Source organism: Episyrphus balteatus, chromosome 2 (genome assembly GCF_945859705.1).
Source record: "Episyrphus balteatus chromosome 2, idEpiBalt1.1, whole genome shotgun sequence".
Taxonomy (NCBI): domain Eukaryota; kingdom Metazoa; phylum Arthropoda; class Insecta; order Diptera; family Syrphidae; genus Episyrphus; species Episyrphus balteatus.
Genome location: NC_079135.1, coordinates 91,159,363 through 91,180,829, shown reverse-complemented (window position 1 = coordinate 91,180,829; position 21,467 = coordinate 91,159,363). Strand labels below are relative to the sequence as shown.

General features: G+C 29.0%; 1 protein-coding gene across 1 annotated transcript in view; it reads right to left on the bottom strand.

The window, feature by feature from the left end:
* Positions 1-21,467, bottom strand: part of LOC129909292 (chondroitin sulfate glucuronyltransferase) — a 56,750-nt gene that overhangs the window by 18,255 nt on the left and 17,028 nt on the right. Inside the window, exon 2 of the mRNA XM_055986368.1 lies at positions 4,595-5,266. Within this exon, the coding sequence (XP_055842343.1) occupies positions 4,595-5,266 (672 nt within the window). The remainder of the gene's footprint in view (positions 1-4,594; positions 5,267-21,467) is intronic.

The following is a 21,467-nucleotide window of genomic DNA, read 5'->3' as shown; positions in this document are numbered from 1 at the left end:
ATTACAATTAACAAATTCAAATTGTTATTAGAATCTATAGAATCGAATGACACAGCAAAAACCTGAAATTATCTTCATATTTATTCCAATTTTAAAATTTGTTCATAAAAAAAATATTTTTGAAAAACGAACTTTTTTGCATAAAAAATTACATAACTTGACTATTTCACCATACAATAAGAAGATAATGTAAAACATTTTTTATAATACATTTTACATTGAATTTTGTTTAATGCAAACAAATAATTGCAATAATATTTACATTATTTGTACCTAATGGAAGGCAAATGCATTAAAAAGGGTTTTTAACAACCCTGTCAACAGTAAGGCAGCATTGTCTGTACGTGACAGTTGAATGCACCTAGAGTTTTTTTTGCCAATAAATCTAAAAAGTTATACGTTAAGAGCCCCAGCACACTACAGACTTTTTATCGGCCGATAGTTTAGTCGGGTTGGGCTCCTAGTGTGCGCATAGGCAGGCGACTAAAAAGTCGGCTTGTTAGGAAATATTTTAGTTTGAAGGCAATTGTGTAAGAAAACAAACTGTTTTTTGGATCAAATAAACTTTTTGATCGGCCGATACTTAATCGTTGTAATGTGCGCACTTTCATAAATTTTCATACTGATTAAGAGACCGACTAAACTGTCAGCCGATAGAAAGTTTGTAGTGTGCGGGGGCTCTTTAGTCCAGTAGTTTTAGGTTTTATCTGCGGAAAAATTCCTACTGGGCTCGATTTTGGTATAGACCTTCGTTACGGCGTTGTTTTGAAGATGTGAAAAATCGACATTGATATCGCGTCCGCGTTAGAAGTTATAGAGGTCTATACCAAAATCGAGCCCAGTAGGAATTTTTCCGCAGATTGGGGTAAAAAATGCCTAAAATTACTGGGCTATTAAGATTTTAAAAAGAAAAAAAACAAACAATTTTCAGAATAAAGTAAAAATCATCTGTATCAATTTTCAAAAAAAGTTAATCGTTGCCTTTAAAACTAAAAGATCTATAGATTTATAGATTTCTTCTTTTTTTTCGAAGCTTGCCGTTAAAAGTTCTTGCCTACTAAAAGTTTTCGTTTAGGTTTGCACCACGTGAAGCTAAATCCGTGACTACTACTTCAGACATGGACTCAATTAAAATTGAAAATAATTATGCATATTATTTAATTGCTTCTACACTTTACAGCTATAAACCTGTTTCACGTGTAGTTGAATAAGCTTTTGCTTTTATAATGCACATTCATTCGCTAATGGGGATACCCTGACATAAATTGAATGTTCCCTTCTATTACACAAACGAAGAAATACTCGTATGTAGGTCTATTTACTTCTCGTAATGACAATAGTAGTTAGCATTTGATTCAATCAGTCACAATGATACTTTAAGATCAAATCTATGCATATTGATCAAGTGTAAACAGATTACATTTAATTACACACAATTAATCTGTTAATTACGCGACTGAAGTGCAACACGCTTTAATAGATACATATATCTTACAAATATGTGCATCTTTGATTTACTGTGTTCGAGATTAAGATTAAACTAATTAAATGTTGATGGATTGCCGGCGCTAATTCAAAATAAAACTGCGAAGAAAAATATTTTCATTCAATTCAATAATATTTTCAATAAAAATAATATTAAAGCAAATGCAGTAGTCTTCTTATATAAATAGAATAGTTGTTGAGAGGGTAATTTTATTTTATTATGCAAAAAAAAAATTCATTTGCATAATCTTTGGCAGTGCTTGATTATGTGTTTACACACAACCCAAGATCAAGGCTACGTGAAAGTTCATTGATGAGCACCCATTTCGTCTGGCGTATGAGTGCTATTTTTAAATAACATAAATAACAACGACAAATCGACTATAATGTTGTTTCGCTTTTGATAAAAATGTCGAGCATATGCAAATAATGTTGTAGCCAATTTAAACATAAATTCTTTTATGTTTTGCAAATAAGAATGAATTAATTTTACTAACGTGACATGATAGAATTGTTAGCAATTCAGGTAATAAGAAATAAATTCTTGTTTCTAAAGAAAAGTTGTATTGATGGTTAGGGAGAATTGAAGCGGTAAAATGAAGAAAGATTAAGTGACATTCAAAGTTTTTGTGTGGTTCAAGTTTATTGAGTAGGAATGGTCTACTTGTAATGATTTCATATGGGAATGCGGGGAGGCACTTTAATAGTTGAGTTTGAAAATCCACTATTTTGGTCCATAAGTATTACAAAATTAAGGACAAAAATCTATCTTCAATGAAGTTAACATAATTATATTTTGGTTATTCGCCAATACCTCGTTAAAGGCTGAAGACGGATATTTCATATTTTAATCAGGGTATAGTTTGTATTTAAGTTTTGAAAAATAAAAAAATATATTTTTTAACTAATTTTTTTTCTTTTTTCATCTAAAAGCCAAATTAATTAATTTCCAATGGTCCGCTAATATATACAGAGTGTCCCACAGTCTCAAAACATAGACACAAACCAAAAATCATCGTTGTGTTTTCTTGATGATACATATTTGGACCAGGAAAATAAAAAAAATACATTTTTTACTAAGAATAGTTGTTAAATCGAGAATATTTTTTGCAAAACATTTTCTATGAGTGATTTTCTATCGATAAGTGTGTCATTCGCATGAAATATTTTTAGTTGTGTCAGTTTTAAGAACAGAATAAGTCCAGGATTTCAGATTCAGGCTACTGATTATGTCTTAACTAAGACGTTCACAGGTTTTAATTGCATAAAACGTTGAATGGGTTATAAGAGACGATTAAACCGTGGAGTGCTATTAAATGACAGGGTCGAAATTGAAGATAGGGGTACAAAAACCCCCTTTTTGGTTTTTTTTTCAATATAACTCGTAAACAAAGCATAATTTTGATAAATTGATCTTAAAACTCGTTGTAGAGAATCAAATTTAATATCGGAAAAATGTTTTTTTTAAAAATTGAAGAAAAAAAAATTCCATACCAAAGTAGTCTAAAAAAACATGAAAAAGGATGTTCAATGCAGAGATCCTGAGAAGCCTGTCAAAAAAGCAATATCATATAACGTTGCAACACGAAATAAAAAGAATGGTAGGCCTAAAAACTCCTGATACAAGCAAATGCAAAAACACCAGCATTCAGTTGGCCTCAGAAATGGAACAATACAAAACCGGGAGGCTTGTCGCCGATTTCTGAGGTCAACCCGGCGAACCCCACAGGCGGATCACTAGTGTGAAGCAGTTATGTGGGATAGTTATGACCCCCTCGACTTCGAGATCATAACAGCGCCGAGCAAAGGAAGAAGAATCTTTATTTTATCTGAAGGTCAAACATTAAAAAATAGAAGCTATTTAGTTTTTTGCGTTTTCCCAACAATTTTGCTAAATGGACTTATTCCGTATTATATACACTAGGTTCATGGTTTTGATGGAGAATTTAACATAATAATTTTTTGTAACAAATTTTATTTAGCTTATCGAGAGACGTAAGTTAGGTTAAATTCGGCCATTAAAAACTGACCGACCCCAAAAAAAATTTCAAAATCGTTAGAGCCGTTTTTTAAAAAACTAATTTTTTATAAATAATTTTTTGGAAAAAAAGTTTTAAATTAAAATTGGTATGCCATTTTGTAGAAATCACTAATCAGTATCTTAAAACAAAATTTCCAAAAAATTCGATGTCCCGTTTTCGAAAATTTGATTTTTCAAAAAATTTTTTAATTTTTTTTAAAAATCCAAAAATTATTTTTTTGAAAATTTTATTTTTGGTTTATATTTAAGTTATAGAAATGCTTCTTCGCAAAAAGTTTCGTTGAAATCGAATAAGCAGTTTCGGAGATAATCGGATTTGAACAAAACGGTTCTATGGCAGGTACCGTTAATAATGATTTTCAAAAAAAAAAAATTTCATTAAAAGATACACCTTAGCTTCAAACTAACATTTGAATTTTTTAAACAAAATCATTAGAGCCGCTTTCGAGATATTTCAATTTTACTAAAATCGGTATATGACAAGTACCGTTATTTTTGGTCCAAAAAAATTAATTCCAAAAACCCCTCTGGAGAGTCGCCAAATAACGCTACATACCAAGTTTGACATAAATCGGTCCATCCGTTTAGGCTGTGGGTTCGTATACAGACAGACTGACAGACGGACTTCCGGGACCCACTTTTTTGGCATTGTCTACCATGGTAATGGTAATGGCATGGAAAAATGTTATCTCAACTTTTTTTTGCTACCGGTAATGATGAACACTTCAAAACATTCCAAAAAGGTAAACGATATCCTAAAGTTTTTGATAAAAACAATAATGAGTAATACCTAATGAAGGTATCATAGAACTACTATAACAACTATGTACAAATTCTACAGAACCTATTTTGAACTGTTATCTTTACAAGTCATCAACTTTTATAACTAAATTAATTTTTTGCTATAAAATAGACTAAGCATGTTGTGATGATTTATTGAATGAAGAAGAAAGAAACTTCGATAAAACAAAGATCTGACGTCACTTGTTTTAATTGGCCTAAATACTCACCTGATAATTCAAATCAAAGACAAAAAAAAACAACACAAACAAATCATAGCAAGCTTACCTGATAATTTTCTTGGCATCCGGACAGTCGACTCGAATATTTGACACATCTGCCAATGTTCACACTATGCACCCCAGTCATACCGTTGCGCACGCACCAGTCTAAATTATTTCTCATTTTTCTTATAACACTACTACTTAATAAAATACCAGCATTTAAATCACAGTAATTACGATCACTTTGCATTTTCAGATCATTTTCATCCGACAGATTGCCACCATCAGCTGTTTCACCATTTTCACCACCCGCTCCCAAATTGCCATTCTCATTTGTCCCACTATCAGTTCGTTTACCCATGTAAATGTCAAACGTTATACTCAAATGATAGAGCATCTTTTGCAGTTTTCTTGCATCCACATAAACAGTGTCCGGAATAATAAGGAAATAATCATAGTCATCGAGATAATTATCCGCGAGATACTTGATCACATGGAATGGTCGAAGATTCTCGCGAGTATCGGTGAAACCGACAATGTTCTTCAACTTGTAGTTGCTCTTCACATTGTCGGCGTTAATGAAGAATTTGATGCGATTGACCAGGTGTGCAACGGTGCGATTTATCGCTGTTGCCAAAGTGTTGATGCCATCTTGTGAGGTCATGACACCGATGAATATTTTTTCACGTATACCCAATTCTGAGGAGTAATAGCGTGGCCGAATGACGTTTTTCACCTGAAATTGAAAGGGAAATTTAAATTAAAAATAAATGTTACACTATATAGAGAAGTTCATTTGTGTGATAGTGATGAATATTTTATAGCGGGGAAACGCGTGCTTAGCGATTTAATGAGAATTTGAATTTACATTTAGAAAAAAATTCTGTTTCTATGTGAAGGTCGTGTAAATATTTAGATTAGATATTTTTATTCCTAGTAGGTATTTGTAACAGATAGGAATGTGGTTTGATAAAGGCACCACTGTTTGCGAAGAAAATTATTCATAGCAAATAAATTGGAAACCATAAAACAGAATTACCAGTTCCAACCTTGAAAGTATGATTAACAGATACGAATAAAATGCTCAAGAAAATTTAAATAAAAATTGAAGAAACTAATCAAAATGCTGTCTGCTATGGAAAGAAAGTGATGTAATTTTTAAATAAAATTTTTTACTTTTTTAAAAATAACATAATTTTTTACTTAAAAGCAAGTTAATTACAATAAAAAATAACGAACTTTTGGGGTTGATGCAATCATTTTTATTTAACAACTCTTAAATTTTTTTTAAGTTAAAGACTCTAGTATCTAGAATAGGGGCTTTGTAACTTTATCACTGGCGATACAAATTTTTTGTATCGTTATAAAATTTGTTTTATTTTATTACCCAATAAGGCAACTAAAATTAAAAATTATTAGAAAAACTGAAAAAAAGGAGACTGATGATCGTATTGACACCCGTGAGAGAACTTTAACTCTAGCCATAAGACTTGGCTAGAGACAACCTTCAAGTTGTTATTGTTTGTTGTTCAAAGATTATATAAAAATGGAATTATCGTAAGACGGCGCACTGTTGTCCAAAATGACTTATCTCGTTGCAAAAATCATAACTTTTGAACGGATTGAGGTAGCGGTACAGTTTTTTTTTTAATTTGAAGGAAATTTCCAGGGCTGTAACACCAATGAATTTCAAGAAAATTGTTTTACAGGGTGTTTAGGAATCATCGGTCGAAAACCGATTTTCTTAAAAAAAAAAATATTTAAATTAAAATTGGTATGCCATTTTGTAGAAATCACTAACTCAATCCGTTCAAAAGTTATGATTTTTGCAACGAGATAAGTCATTTTGGACAACCGTGCGGCGGCGGCGCCTATAACTGCAACTTTAACAACAATTTCGAAAAACCAACATTAAGATGATGGATTCCAAAAATGGTTTTCGTCATGCCACTGTTCGTCCGTTGAGCCTGAAAATATGGTCCAGATGATTTTTGGGTTATTTTTAAGTTTTTCTCAAAAAATTCGGATATTGTGTTGCCTTTCTTGCGAAAATTTTTTATTACTCTTCTGATAACTTAACCAAAAGCTTTAATTTCGAATACAAAATCTTAGATATAGGACGGTCAAACATTTTAAACGAAATCGTTTAAGTTGTCTCTGAGAAAAACAAGCTTTTTGTTAATATGCTAAGACCTGTTAGTTTTATTAAAAAAAAATTGCCAGAGTTGCAGTAAAAAAATTTTCTGCAGCTCTTGGGTAAGAAAATGTGACGAAAAATTGTTTCCTATGTCTCTTTTTTTGGTTCAAAAGTGTGCGGAATCAAATTAAATGGCATAAAATGGCATACTCTGTTGCGAGCTTTAAAGAGTTATATGAAAGAATTAGTCATTTAAAGAACTTATTTTATATATTTTAAGTCCAGCAGAGATAGGAAATGTGAAATGAATGGGTCAGAAAAATTTATTTATGAATTTTTAAGATCTGTGTCGAGGTCGACGCAGTATTTCAGCCTCTATAGCAGGTTCAGATTCCCTCATCAAAATCTATCTATGCACTTTTTTTAAAACCGCATAAAAAGTGCAAGAGTACACCGAAAAAAACCAATATCAATTTAACATTTTTTAAATACCAAATTAACATTTTTTAAACATCAGCCAAAAATGCTCTATAAAATGTGTTTTATGATATTTAAAATGTTAAAACAACATTTCTATTATCAGGATGATATCACAATTTATTTCGTAGAGAATCATATAACATTTTAACTATACTTTGAATAATTTTTGATGACATCCACCGACACTTCGACATTTAATTTTGATTAACGACGAGCCAAAGGTCTACACCAATTTTTTTCCGCATGCGAATTTTGTCTAGGAACTGGATCGTTTAAATTCTAAGAAGTCAATCTTTAATTTTTACCCAAGAAGATTGATAGCGTCAAAACTCATTTTGAGTAGTACCTACCTTTTAAAACTTTTAAATTTAATTTAATATTTTTTTTATAAATATTTATTCTCAACAAACAGGAATCATCAACCAATAATATGAAAAGAATAGTGCATTGTGGAGTCCCGAAGTTAAAATTAATTATGTATGGGTAGTTACTTGACTTGACGGCATATTGATGTCGTTGAAACCTTATAACGAAAAAACATTAAAAATGTAGAATCAACTACATGTTACTATCATAGTATTTTCGAACAAATATTTGCGATACACATGTATCATGAGGGTATGAAAGTTAATAAATCTAATTAGTGCTAGGTTTTTTGTCAATTCATGAGTATATTTTTGACGTCCACAATACAGGGTGATTCCATGTTTCGGAAGATTCCGATAAAAAATATTTTTTTAAAAATTATTTACTAGTTTTTATAGAAAACAATATCCAAACAATATGCAAATCAAATCAAAACCAGTTCACATTTTGAAGTGCAAAATTTTCCACTTACCGAGTTGTTTTAAATACAAATAATATTGGAAAAATTATTTGATTTTGAGAAAATTTACGATAATTTTGAAGAGCAATATTCTGTAAACCATTCAGGCTGTAGATGATGGTTTTAGCTAAATTTATTGCTAATTTCTTTAGCTTCAATGATACATTATTTTTTTGAAAAACTCGTCTTAAGTCTTAAGCAATTTCTTCATCCCACTGGACCTTCAATGCGCAAGAGAAAAAAATTTGTGTGAGTATTTAAAGCCGTTTAACAAAACCTTGTTTGAACAAATATAAAAATCCAAGTTTTTAGCGATTTTCGGATCTTTTATTTTAAATGTTGGTTTTTGATCAAAATGGAAAAAGTATTTTTTTTTTCTCTAAAATACACCAGTCAAAGCGTCGGAAAAAAGGGCCTCACCTTGCGCAGAGAGGCACTGTCAGTTTTTATTTCATGGATCGATAGGGGTATATTTAAAAGGCTTAAAAACAATTTCTCACCACCTGATCATTCTTTTTAGCGGAGTTATTCACAAAAATGCATTTTTTGGGATATTTTACTTCTAAGCTAATATCTTTGCTCACGGTGGGCAGGAAGCATCAATAGGTATCACAAAAATGTCGACAAAAACTGAAAGTTGGGTTGTATTTGTTGATGATTATACGTCCAAAATCCGTTGGAATTGAAATCCTAGCTGCTCCTTTTCAAAAGTTATTCATATTTTTGTATTTCTAATCGGGACAATTTGGAATAAAAATCTTGGGGAGAGTACGATAACTTAGGCGACAAGAATTGATAACGGTATTTTGTAGAGGAGTTTAATACAATAATTTTTTACTAGAGGAGGGGGGGTCCATCTCCCCCCATTTAGGCAGGAGGGGCAATTTTCTAAAATATCACGTTAAATAAAAAAACAAATTATTTAAAAACAACGGCAACACCAACAGTTATGAATGATACTTTTTTCAAAAGCCAGAATTGTACACTTAATTCTAATTTTTAAATCAAATTATTGCAATTAATTGTTCTCGAAATAATCAACTTCAAAGTCAAAATTTGGGAAAAAAGTTGAAAAAATAAACTTTAAATACTATTTTTACCAAGAATGTGAATTTAAATACAAAATAAATCAATGAAATAAACTGCCTCAATTAATTTATAATCAAATTCTGAAAATTATATGCTTCTATGCTTTCTAGTTTTTGAGAAATTTGAAAATTAAAAAACTTCCTTTTTATCGAATTTCTATTTTTTAGCTGTTTTCTTGTTTACATAAACATAATGCTTGCAAGCAGTATGCCCCCTTGTAACACCCCTGGTTGAGCTCACTTTTATAGGATTTGGGGTGGGTGCGAGTTTGGGTGAAGGCAAATTTTCTTCAGAAATTAAAAGTTTTTTCGAATTATTCAAAAGAAACTTTGTACATACCCAACCTTGACCCCACCCCAAATCAATCCTATAGTCTGCCCAAGTACGGGGGTTGCAGGGGGGCAGCATGCCTCCCCTCTTAGCTATCTCACTTTGATACGCCTTGAACTTCATATCTTAACCATTTTTATTTACCATTTTTATAAAAAAAATCGCGAGATTCTTAGGACCAATTTCAAATGGCCTAAGCGAAGCAACGAAGTTGTCTTAGCGGGACAGAGGACCCAAAAAAAAATTTGAATTCTGAGAACCCGCGAAGTGAGCCAGGCATGATACTTCTTTTAAGTTAAAAAGCTGTTCATATTTGCGAAAATAGTTAAGAAAATGAAAATCTGATAAAAAGGTAATTTTCTTATTTTCAATTTTCTCGGAAATTATAAGGCATAGAAGCATATGGTTTTTAGTATTTGATAAGAAATTGATTGAGTCAGTTTATTTCATTGATTTATTTCATATTTAAATTTACAATCTTGGTAAATACTGTATTTAATGTGATTTTTTTTCAACTTTTTTCCCAAATTTTGACTTTGAAGTTGATTATTTCGAGAACAATTAATTGCAATAATTTGATTTAAAAATTAGAATCAAATGTACAATTCTGGCTTTTGAAAAAGGTATCATTCATAACTGTTAGTGTTGCCGTTGTTTTTAAATAATTTGTTTTTGTATTTATTGTGATATTTTAGAAAATTGCCCCTCCCGCCTAAACGGGGGGAGATGGACCCCCCCTCCTCTAGTAAAAAATTATTGTATTAAACTCCTCTACAAAATACCGTTATCAATTCTTGTCGCCTAAGTTATCGTACTCTCCCCAAGATTTTTATTCCAAATTGTCCCGATTAGAAATACAAAAATATGAATAACTTTTGAAAAGAAGCAGCTAGGATTTCAATTCCAACGGATTTTGGACGTATAATCATCAACAAATACAACCCAACTTTCAGTTTTTGTCGACATTTTTGTGATACCTATCGATGCTTCCTGCCCACCGTGTGCTCCAGGTTATCGTAGACCAAAAAATAAACATACATTCTCTTCCTTATAATATTTTCTATCGTTGTATGTAATTTCATTGTATTTGAGTGAGTAAATACAAAATGGCAGCCATTTAAAGTCAAATTCTTGCTGTTAAAAAACACATTTTTGTCATTATTTCGAAAAAAGCTTATATCATGATTGACATTTTTCTAATTTATTTTGTAACGACCCACACGAGCCGAGTTATTATAATTTTAAGAAAGCATCATTCCGTAAGAAAATTTAAAAAAATTTCCCTTGTTTATAAGTCGAATAATAGTTCTCAGTGAGAGGGGTTGTTTTCATTGTTTCTTGTTATAAGAGGATTTGTCTCATGTTTTTCGTTGGGCATTTGGAACTTTTTTAAAAAATTAATTTCTCGGCTCGTGTGGGTCGTAGAGAGCTAATTTTTTTTTTAAATTGTAGATAATTTAAAGGGCTACAACAGTATTTTATTTTGTTAGCAAATACTTGCACTGTTTATGAAATAATAAGGCAAAAGTTTGCTAAACAAAAAAACGTCTTTGACTTAATATAACTTATTTTTAATTTGTTTCAACAAAAATAATGTGCACCAAATCGATAGAAAATGTTGTAACGAACAATTAATAGCTTTATTTTTTGTCGTAAGACACTCTGAAGCCGAGTTATTCCCAAAAAACGATATTTTTGGGTGTTTTCGCACCGGTTTTGCAGGCGTTCATTTATCAATTGCTCGGCCATCTTTGGTGATAAAGAGCTGATTTTTTCTGTAAAATGCAGGACATGAATAGGGCTACAAAATAAATTAGAAAAATGTCAATCATGATATAAGCTTTTTTCGAAATAATGACAAAAATGTGTTTTTTAACAGCAAGAATTTGACTTTAAATGGCTGCCATTTTGTATTTACTCACTCAAATACAATGAAATTACATACAACGATAGAAAATATTATAAGGAAGAGAATGTATGTTTATTTTTTGGTCTACGACAATCTGGAGCAAAGATATTAGCTTAGAAGTAAAATATCCCAAAAAATGCATTTTTGTGAATAACTCCGCTAAAAAGAATGATCAGGTGGTGAGAAATTGGGTTTAAGCCTTTTAAATATACCCCTATCGATCCATGAAATAAAAACTGACAGTGCCTCTCTGCGCAAGGTGAGGCCCTTTTTTCCGACGCTTTGACTGGAGTAAAACGGCTCTGATAAAAAAAACACGTATACTGCCGAAAACAAGGTCTTTCGAAACAAAAATATATTTTTTGAATGGTTATTAAAAAAATTAAAAACATTATTTTTAAAACGATTCTATGAATTTTGTTTAAATTTAGTTCTTGTGTGTGGATTAGTACTTTCTTTCTTTCTTTAATGTTTGAAAATCTTAAAAAATTATTTCTAAAAACGCCTCCAACATTAGTTTTTTTAAAATTTGCAAAAATTCTTTGTTTTAAACAAGATATTTTACAGGATGTCCCAGTCACCACCTTGTGCCAAAACGATATGGATTTTTTGAGTTATTCTGAATGGAGAAACGAATGAAGATAATTTTCTCGTTTTCGATTCGTTCTCGAGTTTGTATGTTTTTAGGTGATGTTTTCTTTGTAGCACTTTTTTTTTTTTTTGCAAAACTATAACTAATTTTTTGAAAATTGTTTTACTTTTTATATGAATTTTATCAAAGACGATTATGAACCATTATAACACAAAATGTATCTTATAAAATTCAAAACACCCTGTATTTGCATCCTAATTAAAATTCAAACACAAGACACTTTAAATTGTAGACCATTTGTTATTATTTAATAGTCAATATTTTGTTTTCCTTGAATAAAATTGCTATAAAACAATTTAATGACGGCACAATCCATACATATGTATATCTACGACAACGCAACGTCCTTCAACCCAAACAATTAATTCTGAAATCTTATCAATTTGTTCCAATTTAAAAAAAATGTCTTTAAAAATCTGTGCTATGCATATATAAAAAAAAACACAAATATATACACATCAATTTAATGAAAAAAAAAAAAATTAATTTAAAAATAAAACATACTTGAACTTTCTTCTTTGAATGTGTCATAAATTGTCTGGTGCAGTTTTCTGCTTCCAATTTTTTGTCTTGTTTGTGTGTATCTTATAAATGTACGCTCACTGATAACGACTTATTGTTATACATAAGAATAAAGACCAAGCTAGCGAGCAAAATTACGCAAGTGGTTAATTTACCGGTAACAATATTCACCACTCACTGGCTTTCTGCTCGAATGAACTAATTTGAAAATTGATTTCAAAAATAGACTCTTATTTTTTTTTCTAAGCGGGGCGCGCACATGGAGCGCATACATTGATTACATCCGCACAAGTATTTATGTATTTTTTTTTCTTTTATATTTTTTGTAGGTTTTTATGTATCAATTTATATGAAAAAAAAATGGTAATTTTATATTAAAGTCAAGTGCATATACTCATCAAGTGGGCAAGAAGAAGCGTTTTGTAAACTTTTGTCTGGGTATTGCCGCGCCCCCTAAACAACCGATCGCCTGCTGGATTGTTATCAATTTAGATTCATATGTGCAACATTTGAATTAAATTGAAGTGGACAAGAAAGTAAATCGTGGATTGAGCGCGTTTGGTTTAATTCAATAATTTGTATCTTTATTTTCTTGGTTTTGTTTGGGGAAGATAGCTACTATTTTTGTTTATGTATATTATAAAGAGGGTTCAAAGGTAGATAAATACTTTAAATTTGTATTGCAAAGACAATTTATAAGTAAGCGGATGAGCAAGACGCTTTTATCGATACCTCATTTGCCGATTTATGATAAGTAGTTAAGAAGTTATGAAAGAATATACAAAAGTTTTCAAAAAAGAGGGAGTAAAACAAGACTTTTGGAGATATATTTCTTTTTACAGACCCGTTATTTTTTTATTTTTTTTTCGCAAATCTTTAAAGAAAACTTTGTTTTGTCATCCTGTCACCATTTTTCTTTATTTAAAAGTTACAGTTGTCTGTTTATTTTGGCAATACCTTGACGTATATTCTCTATCAAAGATAAGAAGTATGACGAAACCTCCATTTGAGCTTCATCATTTTTAACCTTTAAACAGACTTAAAATGTGTTATCACTTATAAGTGATTTATAATTGATTCATTTGCCGATTTATCACGATTTTCTTATCATTTGCTTGCTTCCGTGAGCAAAAATTCAAAAAAAAAAAAAAAAAAAAAAATCCAACCGATAATAAAATTGGCGCTTAATCATATGTAGCTTGTAGCTATTTGAAGAGTTAGATAGAAAATTTTACAAAATGAAGCACTAAAACTGCAACTTCTATGTTATAAAATTTGAACACGTGTTTTGGCGGTGTCGTGTTTTTTTTTTTTAATATTAAATAATAAAACATTGTTATCTCTTACTTTTTTACGAACTGTCATGTTAAGCACCATTGATAAAATAAAATTGTGTTTTTAACAAATTAAAAAGGTTTTTTCCACCAATAAAATAAAACTTCTAACAATTCTATTAATCTTCTTGGAAATTTTGTACCTCAATTCTATTTTAATTTATTGTTGTCATTTACGTACTTAAGCTGGTAATAAATTTGTTATTTCAAGTCTTATTCAAATAATAGGTACATATTTCAAAGCTTATCCCGGAAGTCTTATGTTTTTTCTTTAATACAATGCGACCACAATAGATATCTTAAATATAGCGCGAAAAGTAAACTGACAATGACCTCTAGGTACGTGTGCTCGATATCGTTTTTTATGATATATATTGTCACTTGAGATTGATATCAAGCCAGACAAAATGATATAATCCGTATCATTGTGTGTCATTTTTTTTTTTATTTATTTATTTTAAGTTAAGGCATGCTAACCAGTATGAAAAAAAAATAAAAAAAGCAACAGTGTTATAGAAATGTAGTAGATAGATACACTTTTTATGTCTTAGGAATTATGTTTCACACATATTAAGTTGCTAATGATTTGAAGAGTCTGTTGATCCCAACTTTTACTGCTTTTTAAAAATAATATCTATAAAAAAGAGAATCATGAATTTGAAGATCTGCAAATTTTTATAAAAAAATTGGACAACGTCAATTTTGTAATCTTGTGAAGTAAAAGTTTTAATTGAAAAAAAAAAAAAATGGTTTATTATTTTTTAGTCAAAAAGAGAAATAATACAAAATATATAGTTCAAAAGGGGTCTGGGTCTCAAGTGTTTTAGTGGCTTATTTTATGTTTTTTTTTTTATATTATTTTAATTATATTATATTTTTGTGTTTATATTTTTATTCCTCAACAAATATTGTTAATGGTGAAGAATACCTAATTATATTCGAAACATTGCGCCATATACCTACAAATATTTATTGTTTAAATAACACTGGTCGGCAACGAAAATGGAGCTTCAACCAAACCATACTTTTCTATATGACTTTTGTGTGCTGATTCCGAATCTGAAGTCAAAATTTCACTGGCACGTCAAGTTTTCGAAATATTTAAATATTAACAGGTCAAAAACGCGTTTTTGTGGTACTTTTGGCGTTGAATTTCATCACCGTTAAATTTTTTTTCGCAAAACTACATATGCAATATTCAAAAGCCCTATTTTATCGTCTTAAATACGTTTATTTTTATTTTTAAAATTATTTTTTTCTAAAAGATATTTGGTATAGAAAGGTATGATATCTCAAAATCTAGGTGTTTAAGGTAACTTATGATTTTTGAAGCAGATTTGAAGTAAATTTCAGTTTTCTATTCCTGATTCGGTTGAAAAAATAGCAAAATATTACTGAAAAATAATATTTTTAGATCAAATGTCAAAAAACATTTCATTTAAAATTTAGTTTTTGGGACTTTATAGCTAAAATTGTGATGAGCAGAGCACAAAAACTAGACGTGATGGAAAAAATCTGTAAACTGTTTTGAATTCAGCACACTCAAGTTTATTAAAATCACCTTACAGAGTTCTTGCTCCCGACTTTTTTTTGTTTTTTTTTGCAGTGTAATTAAAAGAAGCCACCCAAATATTGCAAGAAATAAAAAGAAATATTTATTACACTTAAGATTTTTTTAAAATTATTTTCGACTTTACATAAATATCAAATTGAGCTATCATTATTAAGAATACCGTAAGGTAAAAGAGTAAAATTTGTAAGAATTACGACGAAGATTATGAAAAAAAAGGAACACATTTTAAATTGTGTAAATTTTGCTCATTTGTGAGAGGATAATTTTACAAAATTCTGCAAAAACTTAAAAAAAAGATTTGGAAAATGTTAAAAAACGCTCGCTTTTTACATTTTCCCACCCCGTTTTTACTTGCGATATAGGATATAGGGCAAGTTTAGGATTCGTAAAAAAATCGAACTCGAGATAACAATTTTACATGACATTACGATGATGGAGAATGCCAAAAAAGTGGGTCCGGCAATTCTGTCTGTATATACCTCAAGCTACAGCCTAAACGAGTGAAATGATTTTGTTCAAACTTGGTAGTTAGCAGTTTTTGGTGATTCCCTAGAGGGGAAATTGAAATTTTTTTATGACCAAAACTAACGGTACCTGCCATATAAAGGAAATAGAAAAGTTAATTTTTTTCAAAAACCGCTCTAACGATTTTCACTAAAATTTTCATGTGTAGTATTGCACATAAGAGCCAACTTTTGAAATAAAAAAAATTTTTTTTGTACCGTTATTAACGGTAACTGTCATAGAACGGTTTTTTTGATTTCTGAATATCTCGTACAAAATTAATCCGATATCCGAAAATTTTTATGCAAAGGCGTTTAGATAAAGGTAATATTAAAATTTTAGAAAATTTTCAAAAAGTGCATTTTTGGATTTTTAAAAAATATTTAAAAAAAAAATTTTTTTTAAATCAATTTTTTGAAAACGGGTTTGTGAAAAATTTTGAAATTTCGTTTTTATGTGTAAATTAATTATTTCTTTAAAATGGCATACCAACTCTTTTTTTGTTAAATGTTAGAAATTATTTTTTTAAAAAACGGCTCTAACGATTTTGGAAAATTTTTTTTCTAAAAATACCTTTTTAGGCAAGTAATAAAATGGCATACTTGGTTTTTTGTAAAACATAATTTAAAACGGTGTTTCTTAAATAAAAAGCTTTAACATAAGAGTTACTTTTAGCATAAGAGCAAGTACGTGCGACCCCAGTCGTGCATTTTATTTTAATTTGTAGCAGAATTATGTAAAACAAAATAATGAAAAGCAGAATTTTGAAAAACTGAATTTTAAAAACAGAATTTTGTAAAACAGAATTGAAAGTAGAATTTTGAAAACTATTTTGATTAAAAAAAACGCTCAAATGATATTTTTTTAAACAAGGCACACCTTTTTATAAAAAAAAAAGATTTTCCGAGTGAATTTTCAAGGGTTCGTATTTCCAAGAAAATTTTGAATTTTTCTAATGGCTCTTTTAGAATGATAAATCTGAAATTGCATTTTTATTTTTTTTTTTCATAAAAATCAAATTATGAAAATATTGCGTTGCCGTTTTTTTTTACATTTTGTTTATCGAGTTATCACTCAGTAAATTTATTCAAAATTTAAAGACAAATGTTTTTCGGCAAACTCAATTTTTGAAATACCTATATGTTGTAAAGAAAAACTTAAAAAAAATAAATTTGTTAGGTAACTCTTGAATTTTTTTTCAGTTTTGATCTAATAACCTAAGTAAATGCTTAATTTTTAAAAGCTAAGCTAATATAAAGATAGTTGGATCAACAAGAACGAGTACGTACTTAGTTGTGCATTTTAACTATATTTTTTTCTCAAATTTAACCAACTGGAACTCGAAGAGCAAGTTCATGCGATATAATCGTCCATTTTATTGTTTAACCAAATAACAGTGTTTGTCATTTTTTGAGAATTAATTTCTAATTACAAAAAAAATTCAAAATTAAAAAATTAATTCAAAACTAGAGATGTTTGATGATTCTTGATATTGCGTATTAACAACTTCTATTACCAAAATACATAAGTATAATGGAAAAATCTAAAAATAAATGTAAATAAGAAATTATCTGAATTTTTCGAAATTTTATATAAACTTGATGATGTTATCATGTTACTAAAAAATTAATTTTTTAAATTTTGATGGCAAATCACATACCTACCAATTGAAAATAATTGGTTTAAAAATGTTTGATAAAGGAAACCTGGAGGTTTTTTAACGACTAGCTATTTTCCCGATTTCCCCAAAAATCAGAGATTATTGCTATAAAATGAGATTTTTAACCCTCTGTAAGCACACCTCCTTTTTGCGAATTTGGTGTATACTTCTTCATGTCGCTAGAACTTTTTTCTGTTTCACTATTTTAAAGAGAATCATATATGAAATTGATGTAGAATTTTTCGAGAAATTCGAATATTGTATTCACAATTTCAAAAAAAGGTATTTTCACCCTTATAAAGACACTTTTTTATGAACACCTATTATTTTTGTCCTGCCAAATTCGCACCCGTGTGCCGACAGAGGATTAACTTACTGGAAGAGTGGTAAATCACGAATCTATTGATAACGTTAATTTTTAGTAAATTTTGACATTCTCATTTAAACCTATTTATAATAACATTAAAAATATTAACCTTAAATATTGTTTGAAAATTTTATTAATTTTTTGTTAAACATTTTTTTGCAATAATGTTATGCAGTAAATTTATAAGTAATGAAAATTTAGTAATAGAATTATTAAGAAATTCTTGTATTTTATATCTTCACTTTCGTCAATTTACAATTTCAAATTGAGGTACAGTTTTATTACCTTTAGCAATGTTTATGTTCTTCTAGTTGACTTGATATTTTTTTTGTTATCTTGCATCGCTTAACAAAATGTGGTCTTGTATCTCGTTATTTAATTTTTTTTTAATAGCAAAAGTTTCTTCGTTTATTGCTTTATCTCTCTAGAATCTCATAAAAATATGTACATAGCTTGTTCTTTCTTTTTTATATTAAACAAACCGCAAAGTCCAGTGAATGTAATGTATGAGTACAATATTACATAAACTTGTGTGTAAACCACTGAAACAAAAATTCAGGAGCTACTACTTTTAAAACCAGATAATCTTCAGTATTCCAGACTCCAGCTCTGACGTACCTACTCGCATCAAAGGTTTTACATTTCTATAAAAAAAAAATTTAAGAGAATGAAATCGTGACGCAAAAAGGGATACAGGTTTTACGGGATATGATGTTAAATAAAATAAATGATACAGCTGAGTTGTGCGTATTTGCTTAAAGGACTTAAATCGAAGGAGACTCTTTTGTTGAATTTTTTGTATTTTACTCCAAATAATAACTACGCAAACAATAAATTTACCAGCTTGTAGGTAAAATGAATGATTCAAGATTTTGTGACTGGTTTTTGTTTTTCTCTTTTTTATGATTCTAAAACTAAAACGTATATACCTACTTTTACTTTATCAGAAATTAAAAAAAAAAAAATCACTTATGTAGATGATGTTGGTAAATAATAATGACATGTATACCACTCGTCTACTTGACCAGGTGAATGTTTGTTTGTTCACATTATGGCATCGTCTGAAGTATGAGGAGGCAATTGTAACTTAAGTGGGTTGTTACATGAACCATGGACTTGGACAAACATGTGTCTTCATCCAAATGCAAATAAAATTAAAGTCAAGTCGGTCATTGAGTATACGATGATTATCTAGAAAAACCGCATCGTGAATATCTTCATCTTCATATTTAAAAAAAAAGAATAATATTTTTGTTGAATTTGACAAACAAAAAAATTAAATGTTAATGAATAGGTACGCTCTATCTGCAACTGAATAGATATTAATGAAGAAATTGTATTTTTAAGTTGTGTCTATAAGAAAATTAAGTATAATTTGTTTATCAAAGGCTTAATGAAGCTTGTTTGTACTGTAAATTGATTTTTCCTCTAGGTTTTTCTAAGTAAATATTAGAAAGAAAAAAACACTTAAAAACAAAATTACAGCATTTAAAGTAAAATGACAGTAATGCTAGCGACGACGCTAGAAATCTTTCCATAAACTAAGAATATTCAAAATTAAGAAAATTCTTGTTAAAGTGGGAAAAACAGTTAGAAACACAAAGGTTCGTGTAATTCCAATACAAAAAAAATGCATTAGAAATTTAAAAAAAAATATTTATTGCAACTGAAAAAAATTGCATTAAAAAAAATATTAATTGCAAATAAAAAAAAATCATGTGTGCAATTCACACGTGGTAGAAGTGAAACCTTAAAAAATCATTTTTCCTGCAAAAAAAAAATAGAAAAAATCTAGCTATTTTTATTCTATCACCTTCAAATCCATGTTTTTTATATGACGACCTAGATAAATTTTATATCATCTGAAAGCTTAGCTCAAAATATATATATCGATCTGGTGTATGAGACATCTACAAAAAGAGCTAGAATTTTTTAAACTCGATGAAATTTCATCCAAAAAGCAAAAAAAAACATTTATTTTTATGTTCTCATGCTATTAAATCAATTTTTTTGTTTGACAACTTATAAAAAATTGTATACCATGTGAAAGCTTATTGTTTCACCTTGTATAATGATATTTCAAAGATGTCTACAAGAGAAGTTAGAATTTTTTAAAGTCAACTATGTTGAATTCCCAGACTGAGATTACGGCACTTCCTACACTGGTAGCTGATCTCCACAGGTGTTTTGAGGTATTTTTAATTTTTTTTTCAATTTAAGATTGTGTAACTTGTAGAGCAGGTAACGTTATGTGTGATATATCAAATAAAAGGTTATGTTATCAGCATGAGTATTAAAGTTAAACCAAATTTGTATGTGCACTAGATCAAAAGATATAACGTGTGTTGGAAAAGAACATCTTTTTACCGTTATCTCCGAATTTTGAATATGAAATTAATTTAAATTTTGTACAATTTTAATTTATTTAATTACCTATCTACAGTACAAATTTCATTCATCTATCTATTTAAACAAAAAAGTTATAACAAGTTGAAGTCGTGTCGCGTTTTCGTTTCATCTTGTTTCAAATCACTACGATACTAAAGAAGTTTTCACTTCAAAAATTTGCAACTTTTATTGCAACCGAAAAATACATATTTGCATTGAAAATATAATTTGTATTACAAATAAAAATATGTTGATTTAAAAAAAAACTTTTTTTGAAAATAAAAATGTTCTGCATTGAAAAAAAATCAATGCAAAATGTATGCTTTAAATATTTGACCAATAAAAATTTTATAATTCAATATAAGTTCAAGTGACCTCAACTCCAAAAATTTATAAAGCGTTTCGCACAGGTACCTACGCTTTATAAATTTTTGGAGTTGAGGTTACTTGAACTTATATTGAATTATATTCAATCACTCCACTTAAAATAAAAATAATTTTAATAATAATAATATTTTTGTTATTTTTGTTATTTTTTTCTTCGTTATAATAAAAATTTTATTTTTAACGCAAATATTTTTCAGTTGCAATAACATTTTTTTTAATGTAAATTTTTTTTATTTGCAATTAATATTTTTTTTAATGCAAATATTTTTCAGTTGCAATACAAATTTTTTTTAAACAAATTTTTTTCAGTTGCAATAAATATTTTTTTTATGCAAACATTTTTTATTTGCAATAAATATTTTTTTTTTATTTGTAATGAAAAACAAATGCATTAAAAAAATAAATATTTTTACAACCCTGAAATCCACATGTTAAAAAATACAATATCCCAAAAATGACACTTAGTTGGTAGTGCATGTTCAAGGGAGATACTCTGCAAACCCCCTCAAAGCAAAGCAATATCTTAAAAAGTTCCGAAGCACCAGCAACCTAAGAATAAAAGTAGACCTTAAAGCTTTTGGCTCAAGCAATTAGTAAAACACCATTATTGATTGTTCATATTTTAATTTTATTTAACATAAAATCAACTTTACTCACTCATTTCTGTTATACATCTGGATAGAAATATGATTTTATTTTCAATGCAAATAAAGAAAAAAAAAACGAGAAATTGAAACTTATACGCTAATTTCATCCATAAGCACAATCATTTTGGCATT